A 20652-nucleotide genomic window follows, 5' to 3' on the forward strand; every position below is an offset into this window, starting at 1 on the left:
TGATTTTCCCTTTTCTTTATTTCTTATTTTCTATGATTAACTTAGTAAAGATTTTTAAGTTTTCTCATTGAAATGCAGGATGTCTGTGATTTTTCTGTTTTTTCTGATCATCTGATCTATATACCAGCATTAAAAAAAACTCACTTTTTTTTTTGATTTTTAAAAATCTTTAAACTTTTATTTATTTGCTTGTTTATTTGTTTACTGTGGTTTATGTGGTTCAGCCGGAGACTGGGGTTCCAGGCCAGTACGCCTCATACATAACCACTGCTCCTCTGTGTGTGGAGGCTTGTGTGTTGCTGTGATGCTGAGCAGGTTTCAGTGGCGCTTCCAGACTAAGACAGGCTAGGAAGAAAGGTGTAGTGACCTACTGCCTAAAATCAGTCAGGGGAACCCTTAGATCATAACGGTCTGAACTGCAGTTGATCATGGGGATGGCGCAGGACCAGGCAGGATTTAGTTCCGTTAGGCACGCCACAAGTCGGGGCCGACTTGATGGCAGCCAACACCAACAACAGTCTGCCAAGCAAGGGGTTGGGTAAGCTTTTCATCAATCCCCCCGGACATTGGAAAGTAGTAGCTTGATGATGTCAGGCAGTCTTTAATATGAATTTTTAAACTGGGAATTGTTTCATTGCCTTAAGATTTTGTCCGAATTTTCTTTCAGGTAATAAAGACAACTTTTATTTTCAATTCTTTCTATCTGGTATTCTATATTGTGAGCTTATGTAGGACAAGAAAACTTACAGTCACCTTCCAGATATTTATGTTTAAATGTAATGAGGCATGAATAAATTGAATGAAATAATCCAGATATGATTGACTTGTTTATTTAATACTATTTAATAGTATTTTTTTTTTTTTATCTTGGGATACTCTTTAAATATATGGTACATGACTCAGGGAATTTACATAGATTCAAAAGCCCTGTTGTGAACACCCAGTGTAGGGAAAGATGGAAGATGGTCAGCTTCCCTTCAGCCCAGCCTTTTAATGGGGAGAGGTAGCATGGTCTCATATTGATGCAGTGTGCTGATCTAGGTAGAACATTAATCTCTCCATCTTCTGTCTGTCTTTTGTTATTGATGGGTGGTTCATATTCATCCCTGCCTCATTCCATGGAAGATTTGAGGTGGTTTATGAAAATATGTAAAATACAAAAGGATATAGATTTTAAATTGAAGGAATTGAGGCCATGAGAAATTATGAGTAGGAAAATAAAGCAAAGCAAAACTAAACAATATATTGTTTAGGGATGTATATGAGTACATTCTTTATGGTAAAGTTGTAAAGAAAAAGAAGGTAATCATTAACACTTAAAAGTTAGGAGTGTGGTTGGTTACTTTAAGTGTTAGAGGCAGGAAATTGGAAAGAACACGAAAGAAACTTAATAAAATATTGAGATTTTTCTATTTCTAAACCTAGATGTGAATACATATTTTTATTTTTTAAATTATGTAAACTAAGGTAACTTTACAATTAAATAAGCTGGGAAAGAATGAAAGCCAGCCAGCCAGCCAGCCAAGAGTAAAAGTTTGTATTATTTTGTCAAAAACAGTTTGAGTTGTTCTACTAGAGATTCCTAAATTAATATAATTCAGGACAAAGTAGAAACTTTAGTTTCCAGACCAAATAATAATATTCTGCTCAAACGTTATCCGGAGTGTTTGTTCACTTTTCAGCACCACAGTGTAATGGAATCTTGACAACTAGGGAGGGCCTGGAAACTATTATGAAGTAGGCCATTGACCGCCTGAAGTATTTGAGGCTGTTTAGTCTGTAAATAAGAACAACTAAGGGGGAAGGAGTCCTGGTGGCACAGTGGTTAAAGAGCTCGGCTGCTAACCAGAAAGTCAGCAGTTCGAATCCACCTGCTGCTCCTTGGAAACTCAGTGGGCAGTTCTCTGCCCTGTAGGGTTGCTATGAGTTGGGATCGACTCAACCGCAATAGGTTTTTTTTTTTTAGGGGAAATGTGACTGTTTTTTTCAGCTATTTGAAGAGCTGGAACGTGGAAGAAAGACTTTAATTATTTATCTATGAAGCTTCAGGAGGTGGAATTAAGTCTAATAAAGGAAAGGTTGAGGGTGGTCGATGATGATTTTATATAACCCAAACCATCTAGGTCTTTAAATTACTAAAAACTCTGTGTCCCTCGGTTAAAAAAAAATAATTTTTTTAACATTTATTTTGCATCTGTTTATATTTGTTAAAGAAATGTTTAGGGGAAGGAGAACTTCACCTAGACTATTGTAACTCAGAATTGTCTTCCCTAACACTGCTTGGAAAAGAATAGCCTTTGGAAACCCTGGTGGTGTAGTAGTTAAGTGCTACAGCTGCTAACCGAAGGGTCAGCAGTTCGAATATGCCAGGCGCTCCTTAGAAACTCTATGGGGCAGTTCTACTCTGGTTTTTGGTTTGGGTTTACCATTTTGAAACCCTCTGAAAAATTTGCCCTTTGTAAACTGTGATTTAAGAAGGTTTGTTTTTGGCATCCTTATTCTTCTCGTGGAAACCCTGGTGGCGTAGTGGTTAAGTGCTATGGCTGCTAACCTAAAGGTTGGCAGTTCAGATCCGCCAGGCACTCCTTGGAAACTCTATGGGGCGGTTCTGCTGCATCCTGTAGGGTTGCTGTGAGTCGGAATCGACTCGACAGCAGTGGGTTTGGTTTTTTTTGGGGGGGGGTTTATTCTTCTCATATGAGTATCCTTTCTGTTTATTATTATTCATTCCTTTAGGCTTTTCCTCATTTTCAGTTTAACTGGCAACTAGCCGACTGTGAATCCTTGTTAATATATTTGTTTGTTCGACAAATACTTAGTGGAGCGCTGTTTTATAGGAATTCCTGAGGACCACTGTAGTCAGTCAGACATGATTGTTGCCTTTACAGAGCTTACATTCGATTGAGGGGAGGCACTGTTATTCAGTTACAGGTCTGATAAATGCTCTGAAGAAGTATAGAGTGTTGTGAGAATGTGTAATTGGGTGTGACCTGACCTAATCTGGAAAGAAAGGGTCAGGAAATGATATATTACATTTTAGAAAGAAGTTCAGCAAAAAGAAATTAAATACTTTAGATTTAGTATAGCATATAGGCAGCATAGGATAAAAGAGCATGGCATTTGGAGATACAATTCCTGAATTCACTGTTTACTAGATACCTGACCTTGGGCAAGTTACTTAACCTCTTTGTGCTTTAGTTCCTTCGTCTGTAAAATGGAAATGCTGAGTTTTTATCTCATTAATCACAGGTACTAAATGAGTTAAAATTAGAAAGGGCCCAGAACAGTACGTTTTGTATATTAAGTGCCATATTAGTGTTAAAGGATAATATTTATTCAGAAAATAAGTTGCAGACACCAGAGTTTCTAATCATGTGGTAATAAATATTATCAGTAATAACAGTAAAGATTTTTTGAGCACTTATGTATTGGCTAAATACCTTATATAGCATATTATTTTCATAGTTCTTTGAGGTAAATATTATTTGAATATCTACAGTTTTTTATAGATGAAGAAACTGAGGCTTTAGTAGGTTAAATAATTAGCCCATGATCCCACAGCTGGCTAGGAGGTGAAAGCTTGTGCTCTTTACTACTACTTGTTGTAACTTGAGTCCAGTGGAAACCGACCTTTGCCTGATACTAAACACTTGATAACAGGTTGTGCACTTCTGGAATATTGTTGTGAGATGGGCATTTGCCTTTTCAGAGAAGGTTTTAGCTTTACCAGTCCTACAAACCCATATACCAAACCACTCCAGTGTAGTGTAGACCTGAGACATCTGGCAGAATCCTAAATGAACCATCCTAAATCAGAACGGTCTTGTGAACATATCTTATTTACTATAGCTTTGGGATTTTTAAATATATTTTAGGATAATCATTCCCAACCAAAGGCATATGTGTCAGCGTGGCAAATGCCCCTACCACCTCCCACCCCCAGTCCAGATGCTAGGCAGAATTTCATATAGGCAAAATTTATTTATATGTGTTTCCTGGTCCCCAGTTGCTTGGTAGTCTCATTTTGCTCTCTTTGATTATACACGAATACATAGCTCAACCATATAATTTATCACTCCAAATATATCTAACTATGCTTTTTCATTATTTCCTTGGTTAACAACCTTCAGTGACTTGAAAATGTGTAAGTAAATCCTCCAGACTTTTCATTTTCCTATTCAGAATGTGCTATTATTTGGCCCCACCTTACCTAACCGTAGACAGATACCTCCTGCTTCGATCATCTGGGCTTGCCATGCTCATTGGTACTTCCGGACCTTTCCTAGTGCTGCTCACTCTGCTTGGAATAGCCTTCCCCTTAATTTTGTATATGTTCTGGTTTATTTATCGTTTCTGTTTAGCTTTTCTTAGACACAAAAGGACTTGTTCTTTATAATATTACCAACAATTTAGCAATGTTTGTATTGTTCTTTATTTACTGGGAAACTCTGGCAGCGTAGTGGTTACATGCTACGGCTGCTAACCAGAGGGTCGGCAGTTCAAATCTGCCAGGTGCTCCTTGGAAACTCCATGGGGCAGTTCTGCTCTGTCCTGTAGGGTCGCTATAGTTGGAATCGACTCGACTGCAGCGGGTTTTGTTTTGTTTTTTTATTGACTGGTATAAATTTTTTGATGTATCAAGATTATACAGTCAAGGGACTTTGTGCATGTCTTTTCTGGTGGTGGTTGTTGTTATGCCCTGCATTATATAAATCAGTACTGTATCCTCCTTTAGTACACAGAATATAGTGCTTTTCAAGTAACTAAAAGTGATCTGCATGGTGTAAGGTTAAAAGTACAGATTCTTAGGAAAAATACATTTTGGCTGTGTTTTCAGCAAAAGAGAAGGGACCTAGAGAGGAAAAAAAAAAAAAAAAAGGATTGGAAAAAAACTGAGATATGGTACAGTCATCTACAGACATAGGAACAATTATAAATAGCATTTAATGGGATGAGATGAACACTATAGCAAGTATACATATATAATCCTTAAAATGCTGATGGGGTGTTTCAGAATAGTGGAAATCTTTGAAGTACAGACTGAGGTATGTGCACTGTTATTTTATTTACATATATGCGTGTATACACATTGTAATACATGTAAATATAGACATACATATGTAAATAAAAGAAATACCACATTTTTACTCAAATAAAATGTGCCTTCTATGTTTGTTTGCCAACCATACCCTCCCCCCACAGGGTATTTTTGTAAGTGTGCTGTGCTATTTTTTTTACAGCAACATGTTAAAAAAATTAGCATAGTCGCTTACGAAAATACTCTGCGGGGGGAGGGGGAGGGGGATGCGACTGGCAAAGAAACAGAAGGTGTGCGTTATTTGTGTAAAAATATGCTATGTATAAATTTAGATACTGGTGAATAGGAGATTAAGGTGGTTGGTAGTGGTTGTTTTTGAGTCATCTGAGAAAACCTTTACATTTTCATCTATCAACAATAGAATATAATGGATAATAATATGTACAGTTTTATAATTTTTTTGACCATTACAGTAATGCTTAAGTTATATAATCCCTAGTTATATTTAGTGGCATTTATAGCATTTGATTCAGCAGTAGATCATTTTGTGTAATTTCTAAACTAAGTTTATAGAAATTTATAAACTTAGTTTATACTAGCCTTCCATTTCTTTTTCATTCCTCTGCACAGGTATAGATTAAGAAGATGGTGTTTTTCCTTTCAGTTTAGTTTCCTGGAGGCAGGGAAAAAAAACCCAAAAATTCAGGATGCTGCTATAGCAGGCTTATTTGGAATACACGGGAATCCTGTACATTCAATTATTTTCTGTCCTCGAAAGAAGAAATATTATACGCCGTGTCTGAGTCTAAAAAAGTTTTTCATCTTTCATACTAGTTACATTAAAATATGTATGTATGGAATTCTTCCTCAGACTGAAGTCACCTACTAAGGCATAGAATATGTTTGTACAATTAGTTTTAAGTGACTTTTAGGACTTTTCATCACACTTACAGAACAAATGAAATACTATTTTTATTTATGTTATGTCTTAATGAATTTAGTGAAAGGATACTAATAGTGGAATTTTTATCTCATTTATCTTGATGTTGGCTCTTATTCCTACAATAACGCCCCCCCCCAAAAGAAAAATATTGCCATCAAGTCAGTTTCGACTTACAGCAACCCTATAAGACAGAGTATAGAGTTGCTATGAGTAGGGTTTCCAAGGAACATGTGGTGGATTTGAACTGCCGACCTTTTTTGGTTAGCAGCTGTAGCTCTTAATCACTACGCCACCAGGGTTTCTGCTACAATAATAACAACAGAAGACTAAAAATAGCACATCTCATGATTTCAGTTTTACAGAAAACAGGTAAAGACCCTGTCTCTCGTCTTCAAAGTTTAATTTACCCTATTATATGTGACTTTTTGACGTACTTTTTCTTTTTTCTAGTTTCTTCCTTGTGACTTAATTATTGATAATCCCTTTTGAAGCAATTTATCAGATAAATTTATTTACAGTAGGTACTTTTCTCAAGGAATGACACCAATAAAATGGCAGTTAAATTGGATTAAAGCATTATTAGATTGAGATTCTGCTGATAGCTCTTGCTTTTACTCTTAGGATTATCAGCATCTTTTCTATGTGTTAACAAATTTAATTGTTATGATTGATAATATAAATTCCAGCAATTTTTCCTGTTATACTTTTTGAATTCATTAAAATTAAACACTAACAAAAAACACCGGATAGTTTTTAAATTAGTCTGAGTTATTTTTCTTTTATGTGTTGTTTTGTTTTGAGAACAAATGTATTATAATGAATTATTTTATTTTTGTCAAATTATACACCTCAGAGACTCTCTTGTGCCCCTTCTCATTCATTACTCTCCCTCCTTCTCAAAGGAAGCCACTCTTCTAATTAATTCTGTCTTTTGAAATTTATACATTATATATACACTTTTTTCTGACTTCTTTCAACATTGTGTTGATATTGATCCATGTTGTTCCATGTAACAGTAGTTCCTTTGCTCTGACTGATACAAGTATTCCATTGAAATGACATTTATTTGCTTTTTCTATTGTTGATGGAAATCTGGGATGGTTTCAGTCTGGAGCTGTTTGAACAATGATGCTACGAAAATTTTTGTACACGTTTTATTTTGTGTTCATTGACATGCGTTTCTGTTGAGTTCATAGGTATGAAAGTGCTGGGCTATATTTATAAAACTTTGATAGGTAATGCCAAGCAATTTTCCAGTCTACACTTTACTAGTAGTATATGTCGTTGTTGTGTGCTGAGTTGATTCTGACTCATAGTGACCCTATAGGACAAAGTAGAACTGCCCCCATAGGGCTTCCTAGGCTAAAATCTTTACGGGAGCAGTTCTCCAGGTCTTTTCTCCCAGGGAACGGCCAGTAGGTTCAAACCACTGACCTTTTGGTTAGCAGCCGAGTGCTTAACCACTGCACCATCAGGGCATCTTACAGGAGTTCTAGTTCCATAGTCCTGTCAACATTTGACTAGTGGTATCTTTTAAAATGTGGACAAGGGGTTAGCATATATTGGTATCTCACTGAGATTATGATTTTTCCATTACTGATCAGTAATGATATTGAGTATCTTTTAATAGGATTATAAGCCACTGAGACATCCTTTTTTGATGAAGTGTCTTTCTTGTTTACGTCTCTTGTCCCTTTATTCAATTAGGTTTTCTCTCTTTATTACTCTAGTAGGTACAAGCCCTTCATTGGCTATGTTCGTCATGAATACCTTCTCCCGTTTGGCTTGCCTTTTAGTTGTCCTAATGGTATACTTTGAAAAAACAAACAAAGGTTTTTAACCTTATGGTTCAGTTTATCATTTTTTATATTACATTTTGTGTGTTTGTGTCCTGCTTAGGAAACCTTTGCTCACCCTGAGGTAATGAAAATACTTTCTTACATTATCTTTAGTAAGAAACTTAGAAAAGATTTTACATATGGTGAAGATGGAAAGTAGGTGTCATAGTTCTTTTTCCCCCACACTATGGATATTTATTTACTCAACGCCATTCATTGAAAAGACTGCCCTTTTCCCAAGGCTCTGCAGTGACACCTTTAGCATAAATCAAGTGTGTGTGCACCTGTGCCTTCTGTTCCATTGATCTGCTTGTCCTTGCACTAACGTCACATTGTCTTAATTGCATAGCTTTCTGAAAAGTCTTACTATTCAGTAGAGTATATTTTCCCACTTTTTTTGTTTTTTCCTAAGTCATCTTCACAGTTATCTTGGCTCTTCTAACCCCTACATTTCCATATGAATTTTAAAATCAGCTGGTAAATTTCTGTCAAAAAACCTACTGGAATTTTAATTGGTATTGAATTTGTAGGTCAGTTGACATTTTTATAGTGTTAGGTCTTAATAGTATCAGATCTTTATAGATCCATGGATATGATATATCCTTCCATTTATTTAGATTTTCTTTAATTTCTCTCAAACATTCTGTTGTTTACTATGTAATTATCTCCTCTATTTTTCATTGAATTTTTTCCTAGGTATTTAATGTTTTTCAGTGCCATTGTAAAAGATGCTTTCTTTTTTAAATTTTGTTTTGTAATTGTTCCTGTTATATATAAATATATTTTTTTGTATATTAGATGAAACTACTTGTTGGTTCTAATGATTCGACTCTTGGTTATTTGAAAATTTCTGCATACAAAAAAAATCATGTCAATGATGAATAATGAGCTTTTTTTCTTCCTTTCTGTCCTTATATTTTTCTTGCCTTATTGCTCTGGCTAGAACTACTTGCCCAGCATTGAATATAAATGATGATACACAGCATCCTTGTAAACTTCCAGTATTTTTCCATTAAGGTATGTTTTGTAATAGCTTTTTTTTTTTATTATAGAAGGCCTTTATCACATTAAGGATATTCCCTTCTATTCCTAGTTTGCTAAGAGTTTTTATCATGAATGCATGATAAGTTTTATCAAATGCTTCTCTACATTAATTTAGATGATTATACCATTTTTTTCTGTTACTTTAATGTGGTGCATTGCATTGATGTTTGAATGTTAAATTATCCTTGCATTTCTGAAATAAACCTCATTTGATCATAATGTGTTATCATTTTTATATCTTACTAAATCTGATTTTCTGATATTTTGTTTGAGATTTTTATATCTGCGTTCTTTTTTATACTTAGCATTTACATATTTATTATTATTATTTTGCTTTTCACTCTCTCCTACATCTTCAGGCTTCCACTGAGATTGTTTATTTCTTCTAAGAACACTTACAAATTTTCCTTTGGTGTGCGTATGCTTGTGACAGATTATCTCAGTTTTTGTTTCTCTGTATGTCTTTTTAATTCACCTCTTTCTTTTGAAAGGGTATTTTTGCGGCTAGGTTGGCAGTTATTTACCTTTAGCCCTTGATGTTATGATGCCACTGGCTTCTGGCTTCCATTGTTTCTGTTGAGAAGTCAGCTGTCAGTTTACTTGTTACTACCTCTACTGTGAACTGTGTTTTTTTCCTTTTAATATATTTTTTTAATGTGATTGCTTTTAATATTTTCTCTTTATCTGTGATTTTCAGAAGTTCTTAGGGACTTATGTGTGATCTTCTTAATTTCATCTGGGGTTTTCACCAATTCTGAAATCTGTAGATCAATGTATTTCATTCATTTTAGGAAGTTCTAAGTCTTAATTGTGTTTTCACATACTACTTTAGTCCCATTTTCTCTCTTCTTCCTTTATGAGACTCCATTACATGTACGTTATTTTAAGGAACCCTCGTGGCACAGTAGTTAAGTGCTCAGCTGCTAACCAAGAGGTCAGTGGTTTGAACCCACCAGATGCTCTGTGGGAGAAAGATGTAGCAGTCTGCTTCCATAAAGATTTCAGCCTTGGAAACCCTATGGAGCAGTTCTACTCATAGGGTTGCTAGGAGTCGGAATAGACTAGATGGCATTGAGTTTTTTGTTGTTGTTTGTTCTTAGACCTTTTCACTGTATCCTGTTTGTATTGTTTTCTATTTTCTGTCTTTCTGTATATTCAGTCTGCTTTTATTTTCTTCTAAAAATTTTATTATCTAAAAACATACAAAAGTTCTAAAAAGTTTTATCTAAATTCCTTGTAGATCTGTTACTATTGACTGTTGTTTCTGTTGATCTTAGACCACATTGTCTTGTTGTTGTTAGTTGTCATTGAGGCAACTCATAGTGACCCTGTGTACAACAGAACAAAATGCTACCTGGTCCTGTGCCATCCTCAAAATCATTTCTGTGCTTGAGCCCATTGTTGCAGCCACTGTGTCCGTCTCCTTGAGGGTCTTCCTCTCTTTCACTGACCCTTTACCAAGCATGATGTCCTCCTGCATGGATGATCCCTCCTGATAAGATGTCCAAAGTACAGTAGATGAAGTCTTGCCATCTTCACTTCTGAGGAGCTTTCTGGCTGCACTTCTTCCAAGACAGATTTGTTCGTTCTTCCGGTAGTCCACGGACACATTGTCTTATCCTTGTATTTCTGGTTATTTTTGGTTGAATGCCAGATCTTTTGTATGGAAAGTTGTGGAGATAATTTGAGGGCTAGCATGGTATTATCTTTATTCATAGAAAATACGTGTTTGCTTCAGAAAGGTGGCCCAAGGGTACTGACAAACCCAACGTTTCTTTAATCCAAATAGGCATTGAGAAGATTTGAAGTTGAATTTAGTCTCTGTTAAAGTTGGCCTACTTCTGGCTTATTTTTTCTCTTAGAGTGTTGCCCTTTTGGGTTCTAAGCATGTGCCATCAGTAACTCCTCAGCTCTAGTTTTTTTTTTTTTTTTTTGATCTCCTAGCTTCAGAAATTTGTCTCTCTGTTGTTGTCTTTCCTTGATTCTCAGATGCTTTCTTGGGAATTGGCCAGCCATTCTAGGGGAATTGCACCTCCCAAGGTTGTGTACACCTCTTTGGCTTTCCGTCTTGTCCAAGATCATCATAGCCCCATAATTCTTGACTCTCTTGGTATTTTCCAGTGCTTTCAAACATATATTTTTGTTTTTAGTAGTGGTCGACCTTCTCTAGTTTTCACTGCATAGATTACTTGCTGTTACCTAGTTGACCATGTAAAAATCAAGACATTGTCGATTTTTTTCCTACTGAATTATAATTTTTAGATTAAAAAAAAATCTATAGTTTTTTAAATCTGTAAATCATCTGTGAACCACCATTTTTATTCATTCATACTTTTATGCACAGTTTCTTAGCACAGAGGGTTGTATATACATCTCTGTCCAAAACCTTTAAGGTGTATAGAGAGATAACCACTAAAATGAATGGTTAGCCAGTGTAACTTTGTAATATATATGGTTAAATTAGGCTTCAAATAGATAGTTTAGCTGTTAATCACTTTTAATCACTTAGTATTTTGGACATCTATCTCTTTTTAACCCAGGAAGGAAATTATATTTCATATGTAAAGCAGCTATACCTTATACAACATTTATATTTTTAAAATCCACTTAGATTTGTTTGGCTGCGTATCAGAAGTTTTTCAACATTTATTTTTAAAATCCCTTCTTTACCTTGTTAGTAGGGCAGTACTTCTTGGAAAGACCAACTAATAATTATGTCAGTTTTTTAAAATGTATTAATTCATAATTTTTATTCAAATAAAAGTACCATTCTCTCTGTTCATCTTTGCAGAACTTCAGAAACGATAACTTTTTGTTGCTTGTTTCTTTTTCTCTGATTTTATTTTCCTATTTACTAGTCAAAAGTATTTTTAAAATTATCAAGGATTCCACGCACTTCCAAGATAGGGGTAACATTCTAAAGACTCAATTCTTTTCTGTCTCCACTGCTTACAGACAGGGAACACAATCTCTTCAGCCTGGACATGGGTAGAAGAATTTGGAGGAAATAAACAGGTAAGAAAAAGTTTCTTAGGAATATTGATATATTTAGTTTTCAGAAAGCCAGTTGTAAGTTATTCTTCTAGTGGTTGTAAGAAATACTGAAGATTTTTCAGTGTACTCTTGCAAAGTATTTTGATTATTATAACTTTGTTAATTATAGAGTCCTTTAGAAAAGAATTTCGTATCTCAGAGCAGTCTCAGAGCTTCTGACATGCTCTGTGGTACCTTGTAAACACTAAGATGTTAAACTGGTAGTGCTGTGAGGTAGCTATAACTGGAGGGAACGTGTTATATGCAGGATTTCCAGCACTTCACAAACTTACCTAAGAGTGACACTTTAATTTTTATAACTTCATTAAATCAAAGTTATTACTGATGTAGTTCAGAATTAAAGTCATGTTTTCTAGGACTTCTGTTTAGTTTTTACACCATGGTACTGAGACAGATAAACTTTAGTAGGAAGCTAAGGTAGTTTTATTTCCAGTGGATTTTTACTGTCTTGAACTCCTGGTCACGTGTTATGGTTCCCTGGGGCACAGTCCATGGACTAGTTCTGTGTCCTTGAATTATGAGTCTTAACTGTGCCCCAATTTCTTCTTCTTTCAAAGGGAATAATAATAGTGCTTATCTTATAAAGGTATTAAACCCACTGCTGTTGAGTCAATTTCGACTTATAGCCACCCTGTAGGACAGAGTAGAACTGCCCCATAGAGTTTCCAAGGAGCGCCTGGCAGATTTGAACTGCAGACCTCTTGGTTAGCAGCCGTAGCACTTAACCACTATGCCACCAGGGTTTCCAATAAAGGTATTATATGGATTAAATAGTTCTGACCTTATATTGTTATTTTTGACACTTAGAATAGTGCCTAGCACTTAATGAAAGAAAAAAAACAAAAACAAACAAAAGACCTGTTGCGGTCGAGTCGATTCCAATTCACAGTGACCGTCTAGGACAGTAGAACTGCCCCGTAAGCGTTTCCAAGGAGGAGCTGGTAGACTCGAACTGGCAGTCTTTTGGTCACCAGCCAAGCTCCTAACCACTGCACCATCTGGGCTCCAGCACTTAATGAGTACTCAGTAGATATTAGCATTATTGTTAATTAGTCTAAACCATACTTCAGATGTTTAGAGAAATAGCTTTATTATAATTGAGAATTACACTGATTTTTAGAGATCTTAATCTTAGCATAAAAATTCAAATATATGATGCTAGTCTCAGAACTGCCTTTCCTACATTGTTTTTACAGTTAACATTAATCACTAGGACTGATTTTACTGATAGAAGTGAAACTTGAAAAGAGTTGCTATCTTTTCTCAGACTTTGATCTTCTCTTCACTTTTGCCTAGATAACTTACAGAGGGAAGAGAGCTACAGTTTTCTAGCTATACTGAAATCTAGATTGCCGCAGCTCAGGTCAGAGCCTTCCTTCTCACAGGCTGCTGTATTGCTTTTTCAGAACGTGTTGGAAAAAAAAAAAAAATTTTTTTTTTTTGTGGAAGCTGGCATTAAAAGATGTTTGACATAATTAACCTCTGAATACAGAGGTAGCAGACTGGACACTTTAGATGTGGTTTGTTTGAAAGGAAAGCAGTTAGGCTTGATAGCTGCTCACCTGCTGTTTACACTTGGTCCTCTCAGAGTTCTTTTTTGCTTATTATGTCTTGGCCTCTGAAGGCATTTGACTTTGTAAATTACTGTGTTTAAAATATCTGAAAAACTTATCTGTGGGTTTTTTTGTTTCCCCATTGCATATTATCTTCATTAGGAATTCTTCTCAAACTGATTTTCACAGATGCTCAGTGAAATAACTGTTCCTGAGGTCAAGTAAAGGAGTCCTGGTGGCATAGTGGTTAAGCATTCGGCTGCTAACCGAAAGGCCCACTGTTGGAACCCACCAGCCGCTCTACAGGAGAAAGATGTGGCAGTCTGCTTCCGTAAAGATTTACAGCCTTGGAAACCCTATAGGGCAGTTCTGCTTTGTCATGTAGGGTCGCTATGAGTCAGAATCAACTTGATGGCAAAGGGTTTGGTTTTTTAGCTTAAGGTCAAATAAGGTTGGGAAAAACTGTACTGTATACTCCTCTTGGAAGATCGTAATGCATCATCTCATATTGAGTAATTGTAGTAGCAACTTCTAAAACTTCTAAATCCATCTGTCTTAAAAATTTTCCCATGATTATTTGGGTAAGGGATTCTTGTTTTGAGGTATTTGAATTGTACGGGAGTGTGGGCTGGGAAACACCGAAGCAGATCAAAAGACACACTTGGGTTTTGTTTGTTTTATAACTCCTTGAGGTATAGCTGAAGCACAATAAAATACACAGATTTAAAGTATGCAATTTCATCAGTTTTGATATATGTCTACATCTGTGAAAGTCACTGCAGTCAAGAGAGCAAGCATTCCTATTACCCTCGGTTGTTGTCTCTTGCCCCTTTGTAATCCGTTCTTCCATTTCCCCTCCTTGTCAAGCAACCTCTGATCTGCTTTCTATCGCTGTACATTAGTTTGCATTCTCTGGAATTTGAAACTCGTATTTTTGAAATTTTAAATTGTAGCAAATAAGTAATTAAGAATGAAGCAGCTCTAGTTTCTCAGAAAAAAAAAAAAAGATGCAAAAGACTGACGAATCTGTGTTTACGATAGTTATTGTATACCTTCAAAGTTTCACAGGAAAATATAAAACCCAAATCATTCTTTCAGAATTGTTTGGGAAAATTGAAAAAAATATTTGAGTTTAAGAACAAGTACAGATGATATTTTCCCCCCAAAATAAATCTGAAAAAATCACTCTAGTAAAAATAAATTAATAGAGAACTAACCAACCAGAACTTTATAAGGAAGCAATCACAGGCAATAACTTCTTCTCCAGTCATCCATTATTAATATTCACATACTCATGGCAGCCTAAAAAATTTGATGATAATGTTATCCTTTAAAATTTTCTACTTGATGATTTTTAAATATCAGTTATAAGTTGCTTTATCATTTTTTATCACTATGTATTTTTTTTTTTTTAAGCCAGAATTCTGAAAATACTTTACTTCACACTTAGGTCTTGATTGTCTGTGATAGGATAGAAAGTATGGAGTGATAAATGTTACTTAGATGGTGTTTTACCTCTGTATTTGAACCCAGTCATATTTTATGTTCTAGGATTATACAGTACAGTTAAAAAAATTATTTTGCAGATGAAATTAACTGTTTCATTGCAAAATAACCTTCGGTTATGTTTATTGACTGTTTAGATATTGAAATAAAATGGTGAAATTGGGAATTTTTTTTCAGAAATTTCTGTAAAGATCCCATAGACATCTGAAGAAATGCTTAAGGTCTGGGAAATATATTTCATAGATAAAAGATCAGCTGCTTCATCCTCATACATTGTTGTAAAATGGTGCAGCAGCTTCGAAAACAGTTTGCCAGTTCCCCAAAAAGTTGAACATACAGTTACCATAAAAAAAAAAATCACCCAGTAATTCCATTCCTAGGCATTTACTCAAGAGAATTGATAACATATTTCCATGCAAAAATTTGTACCCAAGTGTTCATAGCAGCATTATTCCTAATTACAACCCCAAAGTCCATCAGCTGGTAAATGGATGAACAGGGTATGGCATATCCATACAGTGGAATACTGTTTGGCCGTAAAAATGAATATAGTCCTGATGCACACTATAGCATGGATGAACCTCGAAGACTTTATACTAAGTGAAGAAACCAGCCACAAAAAACTACATATTGTATGACTCCATTTATATGAAATGTTTAGAATAGGCAGATCTATGGAAACACAAAGATCAGTGGTTTCTGGGGCTGGAGGGGAGTATGTAGAGAATAACTGCTAATGGGTACAGTGTTTTATTTTTAGGAGATGAAAATGTTCTGAGATTGGACAGTGGTGTTGGCTGCACAGCTCTGTGAATATACTGCTGAATTGTGCACTTTATAAAGAGGTGCCTTAAAAAAGGGCTGCATGTGGAGGTAGAACTCACATAGCTAACAAGGAGAAGGAAGTAATTAATCATTAGGAAAATATGCTTTATAATGGAAGATTGTTCTAAAGAGTGTCTAGTCAGAAACCAGCTAAAATAAAAGGATATCCAAAATTAATGTGAGAAGACATTTTCCGCCGAACTCAATTTAAGGCAAGACAGTACAGCACCTAGAATATCTGTGATGTTTGGTGAAGATGTGTAAAATAAATTTAGTAACAAAAGAAAACAAGAAATTCTGTAAGTCAGTATATCCATTGCTTACACATCACTGAGAAATATATCGGTGGCATTCGCTACCAGATTGTTTCTTGTGTTGGGCAGACAAAGGTATCAGACCAGATTACGGTGACTGTGTGGGCAGGACCAACTCCGTGTGAGGTGTGCGCGGCCTGTCTTTACACTTGCTCCCGCGTCGGGGTGCAGCCGTCATTATTCGCTTTCTTTGTCGGAATCTTTCTACACCCAAGGCTTCTGCTAGCCATTACTGCTTGATGAGAATTACACATAAGGTTAAGCCTCTTGTCTGTCCTTGATCTAGATTAAATTTATTCTATGAAAATATTTGTATTCATTCAAGATACAAAGGTGAAATTGTAGAGGATTTTATCAAAATGTTATCTCTAATAATACATTATATTACAGCAACAATTAAACTTTTTTTGCAAAGGAACTTTTTTTTTTCAAGTGAAATATTACATAAAACTTGAGCATATAAAACATGGGAATGCAGAGCTGTGTGGGTTGAAAAGGGCGCGGAGTGGGGGTGGGGGGGCAAGCAAAAGGCCAGGGAGCCGAGGACACCATCACTTTCCTTCTCTCCTCCTGCCCACAACAGCCTCTTAAGACACTTCCACTCAACCTAGTTTGAGAAGATTGCTGAAGTGGAAGAGCTTGGCCAAATGGAAATGACATCTTCCTAAGAATTAGAAGGCTTAATGTTTAACTTGTTCTTTCTCCCATTAGCTGTGGGAATATGGATCTGTTACTTAACCAACTACCTTTGTCTCTGTCATTCATCAATGAAACAGGTAGTTTAAATTAGAAACTTCTAAAGTCTCAACCTGTTCCTCTTTATGATATTGATAAGAGAATTTGATTAGTCAAAAATATTTTTAGTATCAGTAATTAAAAAGATAAACCAACCCAGTAAAAAGATCCGAAGGCTTGAGCAGACACTTAAAAAAGATGGACCAATGGGCTGTAAATAGATCATTAGTCATCAGGGAATTCCAGTTAAAACCATGATAGGATACCATTTCACATTCTCTGGAATGGCTAAAATTAAAAACACTGGCAGTGCCAAGTGCTGATGAGATGTGGAGCACCTGGAGTGCTCCTGTGTTGCTGGTCTAAACTTAAAGTGGGCACACTGGGGAACTGTTGGGCAGTATCTATGACCGCCATTCTACTTCTGGGTATTTACTCAAAAGAAATAAAAACATACATCCACAAAAAGACTTGTACAAGAATATTCATAGCAGCTTTATTCATAATGGAACACACCAATTAGAAACAACCCAAGTAGCCATCTGCAGGTGAATGGATAAAGAAATAGTGGTATATTCATACACTGGAATACAACTCAGCAGTTAAAAGAACTACCGATGCACACGATAACATAAATCAGTGTTAGAAACTATGTTGAGTGAAAGCAGCTAAACATAAAAACATACATATTTAGATTCCATTTATATGAATTCCAAGAATAGGCAAACCTTCTCATGGTGATAGAAATCAGAAAGTGGTTGCCTCCTGTGGGATGCCGTTGACTAAAAAGGGGCACAAGGGAACTGCTGGGTTGGTGGATATGGTTTATACCTTGGTTTTGGGTGTTGGGTGTTGGTTTTACATGGATGTATACAGTTATCAAAACTCATTTAAGTGAGCACATAGGATTTATGCATTTTACTGTATGTAAGTTATACCTCAGTTTAAACAGTGTTAAGACAGTTGAATAATATTTAGTGTAAAATTTAAATTCTGAAATTGGCTCTGTATCATTCCCTTGAGAAGGGGAAAGGGGAGTACATACCCCGGTCTGAAGCAGAGACAGTGTGATTGAAGAGCTAAGGATGTTCACTGGGAAGGAAAAGCAGGGGTGGGCGAGTGGGTACATGCGAGGAATTTTAACTCAGTTCCTAAAAATCAGTGAGGCCTTCTGATTTTTTTATTTTCTGTGATATGTAAATTGTATTTTAGATCCCAGAAAAACATTCTACTTCTAAGTTTATCCTATTAGTTAGGTGTACATTTCATTAGGTTTGGTGTGTATTGTATTTTCTAATCACCCAGATGTTTTTCTTAATATATTTAGATTTTTACATTCTAATAAAATTTATTTTTGAAATGCTTGTAAAATCTTAGAATCATCTGAAACTTTTTGTTCGCTAATCTTTTTTTTTTTTTCCTCTCGATTTTTCCAGAGTGGAAAATCATGCTGATCAACTTTAAGTTTGTATTTTTGTTGAGTCGCCTTCACAGTGTGAGAATGCAGCAGTTGATTAGTGTATTGTAAAATGAAAGGTTTTCAGCAGAGGACTATAGAAATGCAGATTTTCAGTCCTAAGCGCTATGCTGGCATGCTAGCTACTTTGTGAAATCTTCCCCCAGAGATATTTCCTCTGTCTACATTGCATTAGCTCTTGAATATAAACCCAGAGCAAAAGTGATTTCTTTTTGAAATCCACTTCACACACCTGTGAGGAAACCGTAGCTGCAGAAATGTAATTATTGAAACACCTGCTTTTCTAAATCATGCTAGAGATGACCACGTTGTTAACTTTTGAAAAAGCTAGGTGTGTCATACATATGTGGTTAATAAGGAATTGAATGTATTTGCTTACTGATCTTTGAGGGGAGGGAATCAGAACTGAGGTGTTTTTTTAAGCAGTTATTCTGGATCACCATAGGGGCAGTGATCTTCTGTTCATACTCAGTGCTGTAACCCCTCAGGCAAAGTGCATCCTTTAAGAGAAGAAAAAAATTCAACTGTGAATACCTGGAGTCATCCTTTGACCGTTAGAAAAGCGGCTGGAATCAGAGTAGTTCTTACCTTCTTTAAGAATACTGAAAATATTTAAAACTGGAGGCTGTAAATATATTTCTGTCTTCCTGGTATATACTGCTTTTATTGATATTATGGTAACATTCATAAAAATTAAAAAGTTATAAAATTATTCAAGTTAGTTTTTACAATTCTAGAAATTAAACCTATATTTAACTGATTGTCATTTTTTTTCCATTTTGTTTTTTTAACTAGGTCCTTTCTGATGTTGCTTGAGCTTATTCTCCTGCAGTTGATCTCATTCCTGTTGGCTAAACATTAAGTCCCATGACAACATTAAGTTAATACTCATTTGTTTTACATCATTTATAGTACCAGGAAAACTTACAGAAAAAAACTTTACCTGTGCACTAGATGACCTGATTCCTTTTCTTCCATCCCTAGATGACGCCATAACTTTCATAAATAATCATTTGCTAGCCATTGTCACACCCTTGGCTTATTCTACACTAAAGAACATAGTTGAGTTTTTGGAAAGTGAAAGATTTACAAATTTGGTCTTTGATATACACACATACTGTCTAGAAATATTATAATTAATGAAGCAGGAAATTATTAGTATATAAGATGAATGTTTATTGTGGAACAGTAATATTTCAAATACTGTATTTTTAATAATTTGGTTTAATTTTGAGTGTTTTTCTATTAAGTTGATAATGGTTTCTTAAAGTTTATTTGATGAAGATTTTTACTGTTTTATGGTACCAGTAGGACTCTAATGTTAAATTGGTGTGTTGAGTTGTATAAATGTTTATAGTAGTATTTAAATAATGAAATATCAGACAGTTACTTAACACCAAATGTTTCTGCAGTCCAGGGGTGAGTGTTTCTGCTGGTTCGATGCCTAATACAGTTTCATAAAAAGAAGCAAGTATGAATTGGCTGTTTTTTACCTTTTCTTCATGGATTATTCCTTAGCCCTAGAACCAGATGTAAAAGAAGCTTCATTGTGGAGCAAGATAAATCAGAGTTTCTCTTTTGCTATGATCCAAACAACAAAAACAAACTAAAACAAAACAAAAAAACCTCTCAAAAAAGTAAACATCCAAGAATGCACTCTAGTAAGATCTCTGAAGCATTGTGTCAATGAAGGATACGTAATACTGACTGATAAAACCATCAGGATTTCCAGTGTAGTGTGTAGTACACTGAGATAATCTTTGCCAGCAACGTAGTATCATCAGGATTTTGAAAGTTAGAACATTATGTTAAAATGTGATTATAGTTTTAATGCTTTGTGTCTTTGAATTAAATTTATACCCATAAATATGTGCAGCATAATTGTTCATGTATTTATTTACAGACTACAATTTTCGTCGCAGCTCAATAAATAGTCTTTCCCCTGTTAGTGCTACCCTCTCTTCTGGGACTCCCAGCGTGCTTCCTTATACTTCAAGGCCTTATTCTTATTCAAGCTATCCCTTGTCACCAACAATATCATTTGCTAATGGCAGCCATGTTGGACAGCGACTATATATCTCCAATCAGGCCTCATTCTTCTGAAGAAAATGTTGTAAACATTAGTATGAAAATGTCTTTGTAAAACATGCAAATTAAAATACCGTTTTATTTTGGAATCGGGTTTACACATTTGGTTTTAAAAGGATAAATGTATATTTTAACAGAGTAAAACATCAGCCACAATTCAGAATAGCATACAGTAGTAGAATTTGTGAAAATGTAAGGTTTAAAAAGTTATCCAGTAGTTTCTCTTAATAAAGGTAC

The 20652-nt window shown here is 35.3% G+C and overlaps 1 protein-coding gene across 1 annotated transcript in view; it reads left to right on the forward strand.

The window, feature by feature from the left end:
• Nucleotides 1-20430, forward strand: part of RBM46 (RNA binding motif protein 46) — a 34817-nt gene extending 14387 nt beyond the window's left edge. The window contains exon 4 of the mRNA XM_003417544.3: nt 20231-20430. Coding sequence (XP_003417592.1) covers nt 20231-20430 — 200 coding nt within the window. The remainder of the gene's footprint in view (nt 1-20230) is intronic.
• Nucleotides 20431-20652: the final 222 nt, after the last annotated feature.

This window comes from Loxodonta africana, chromosome 13, assembly GCF_030014295.1.
Source record: "Loxodonta africana isolate mLoxAfr1 chromosome 13, mLoxAfr1.hap2, whole genome shotgun sequence".
Classification (NCBI taxonomy): domain Eukaryota; kingdom Metazoa; phylum Chordata; class Mammalia; order Proboscidea; family Elephantidae; genus Loxodonta; species Loxodonta africana.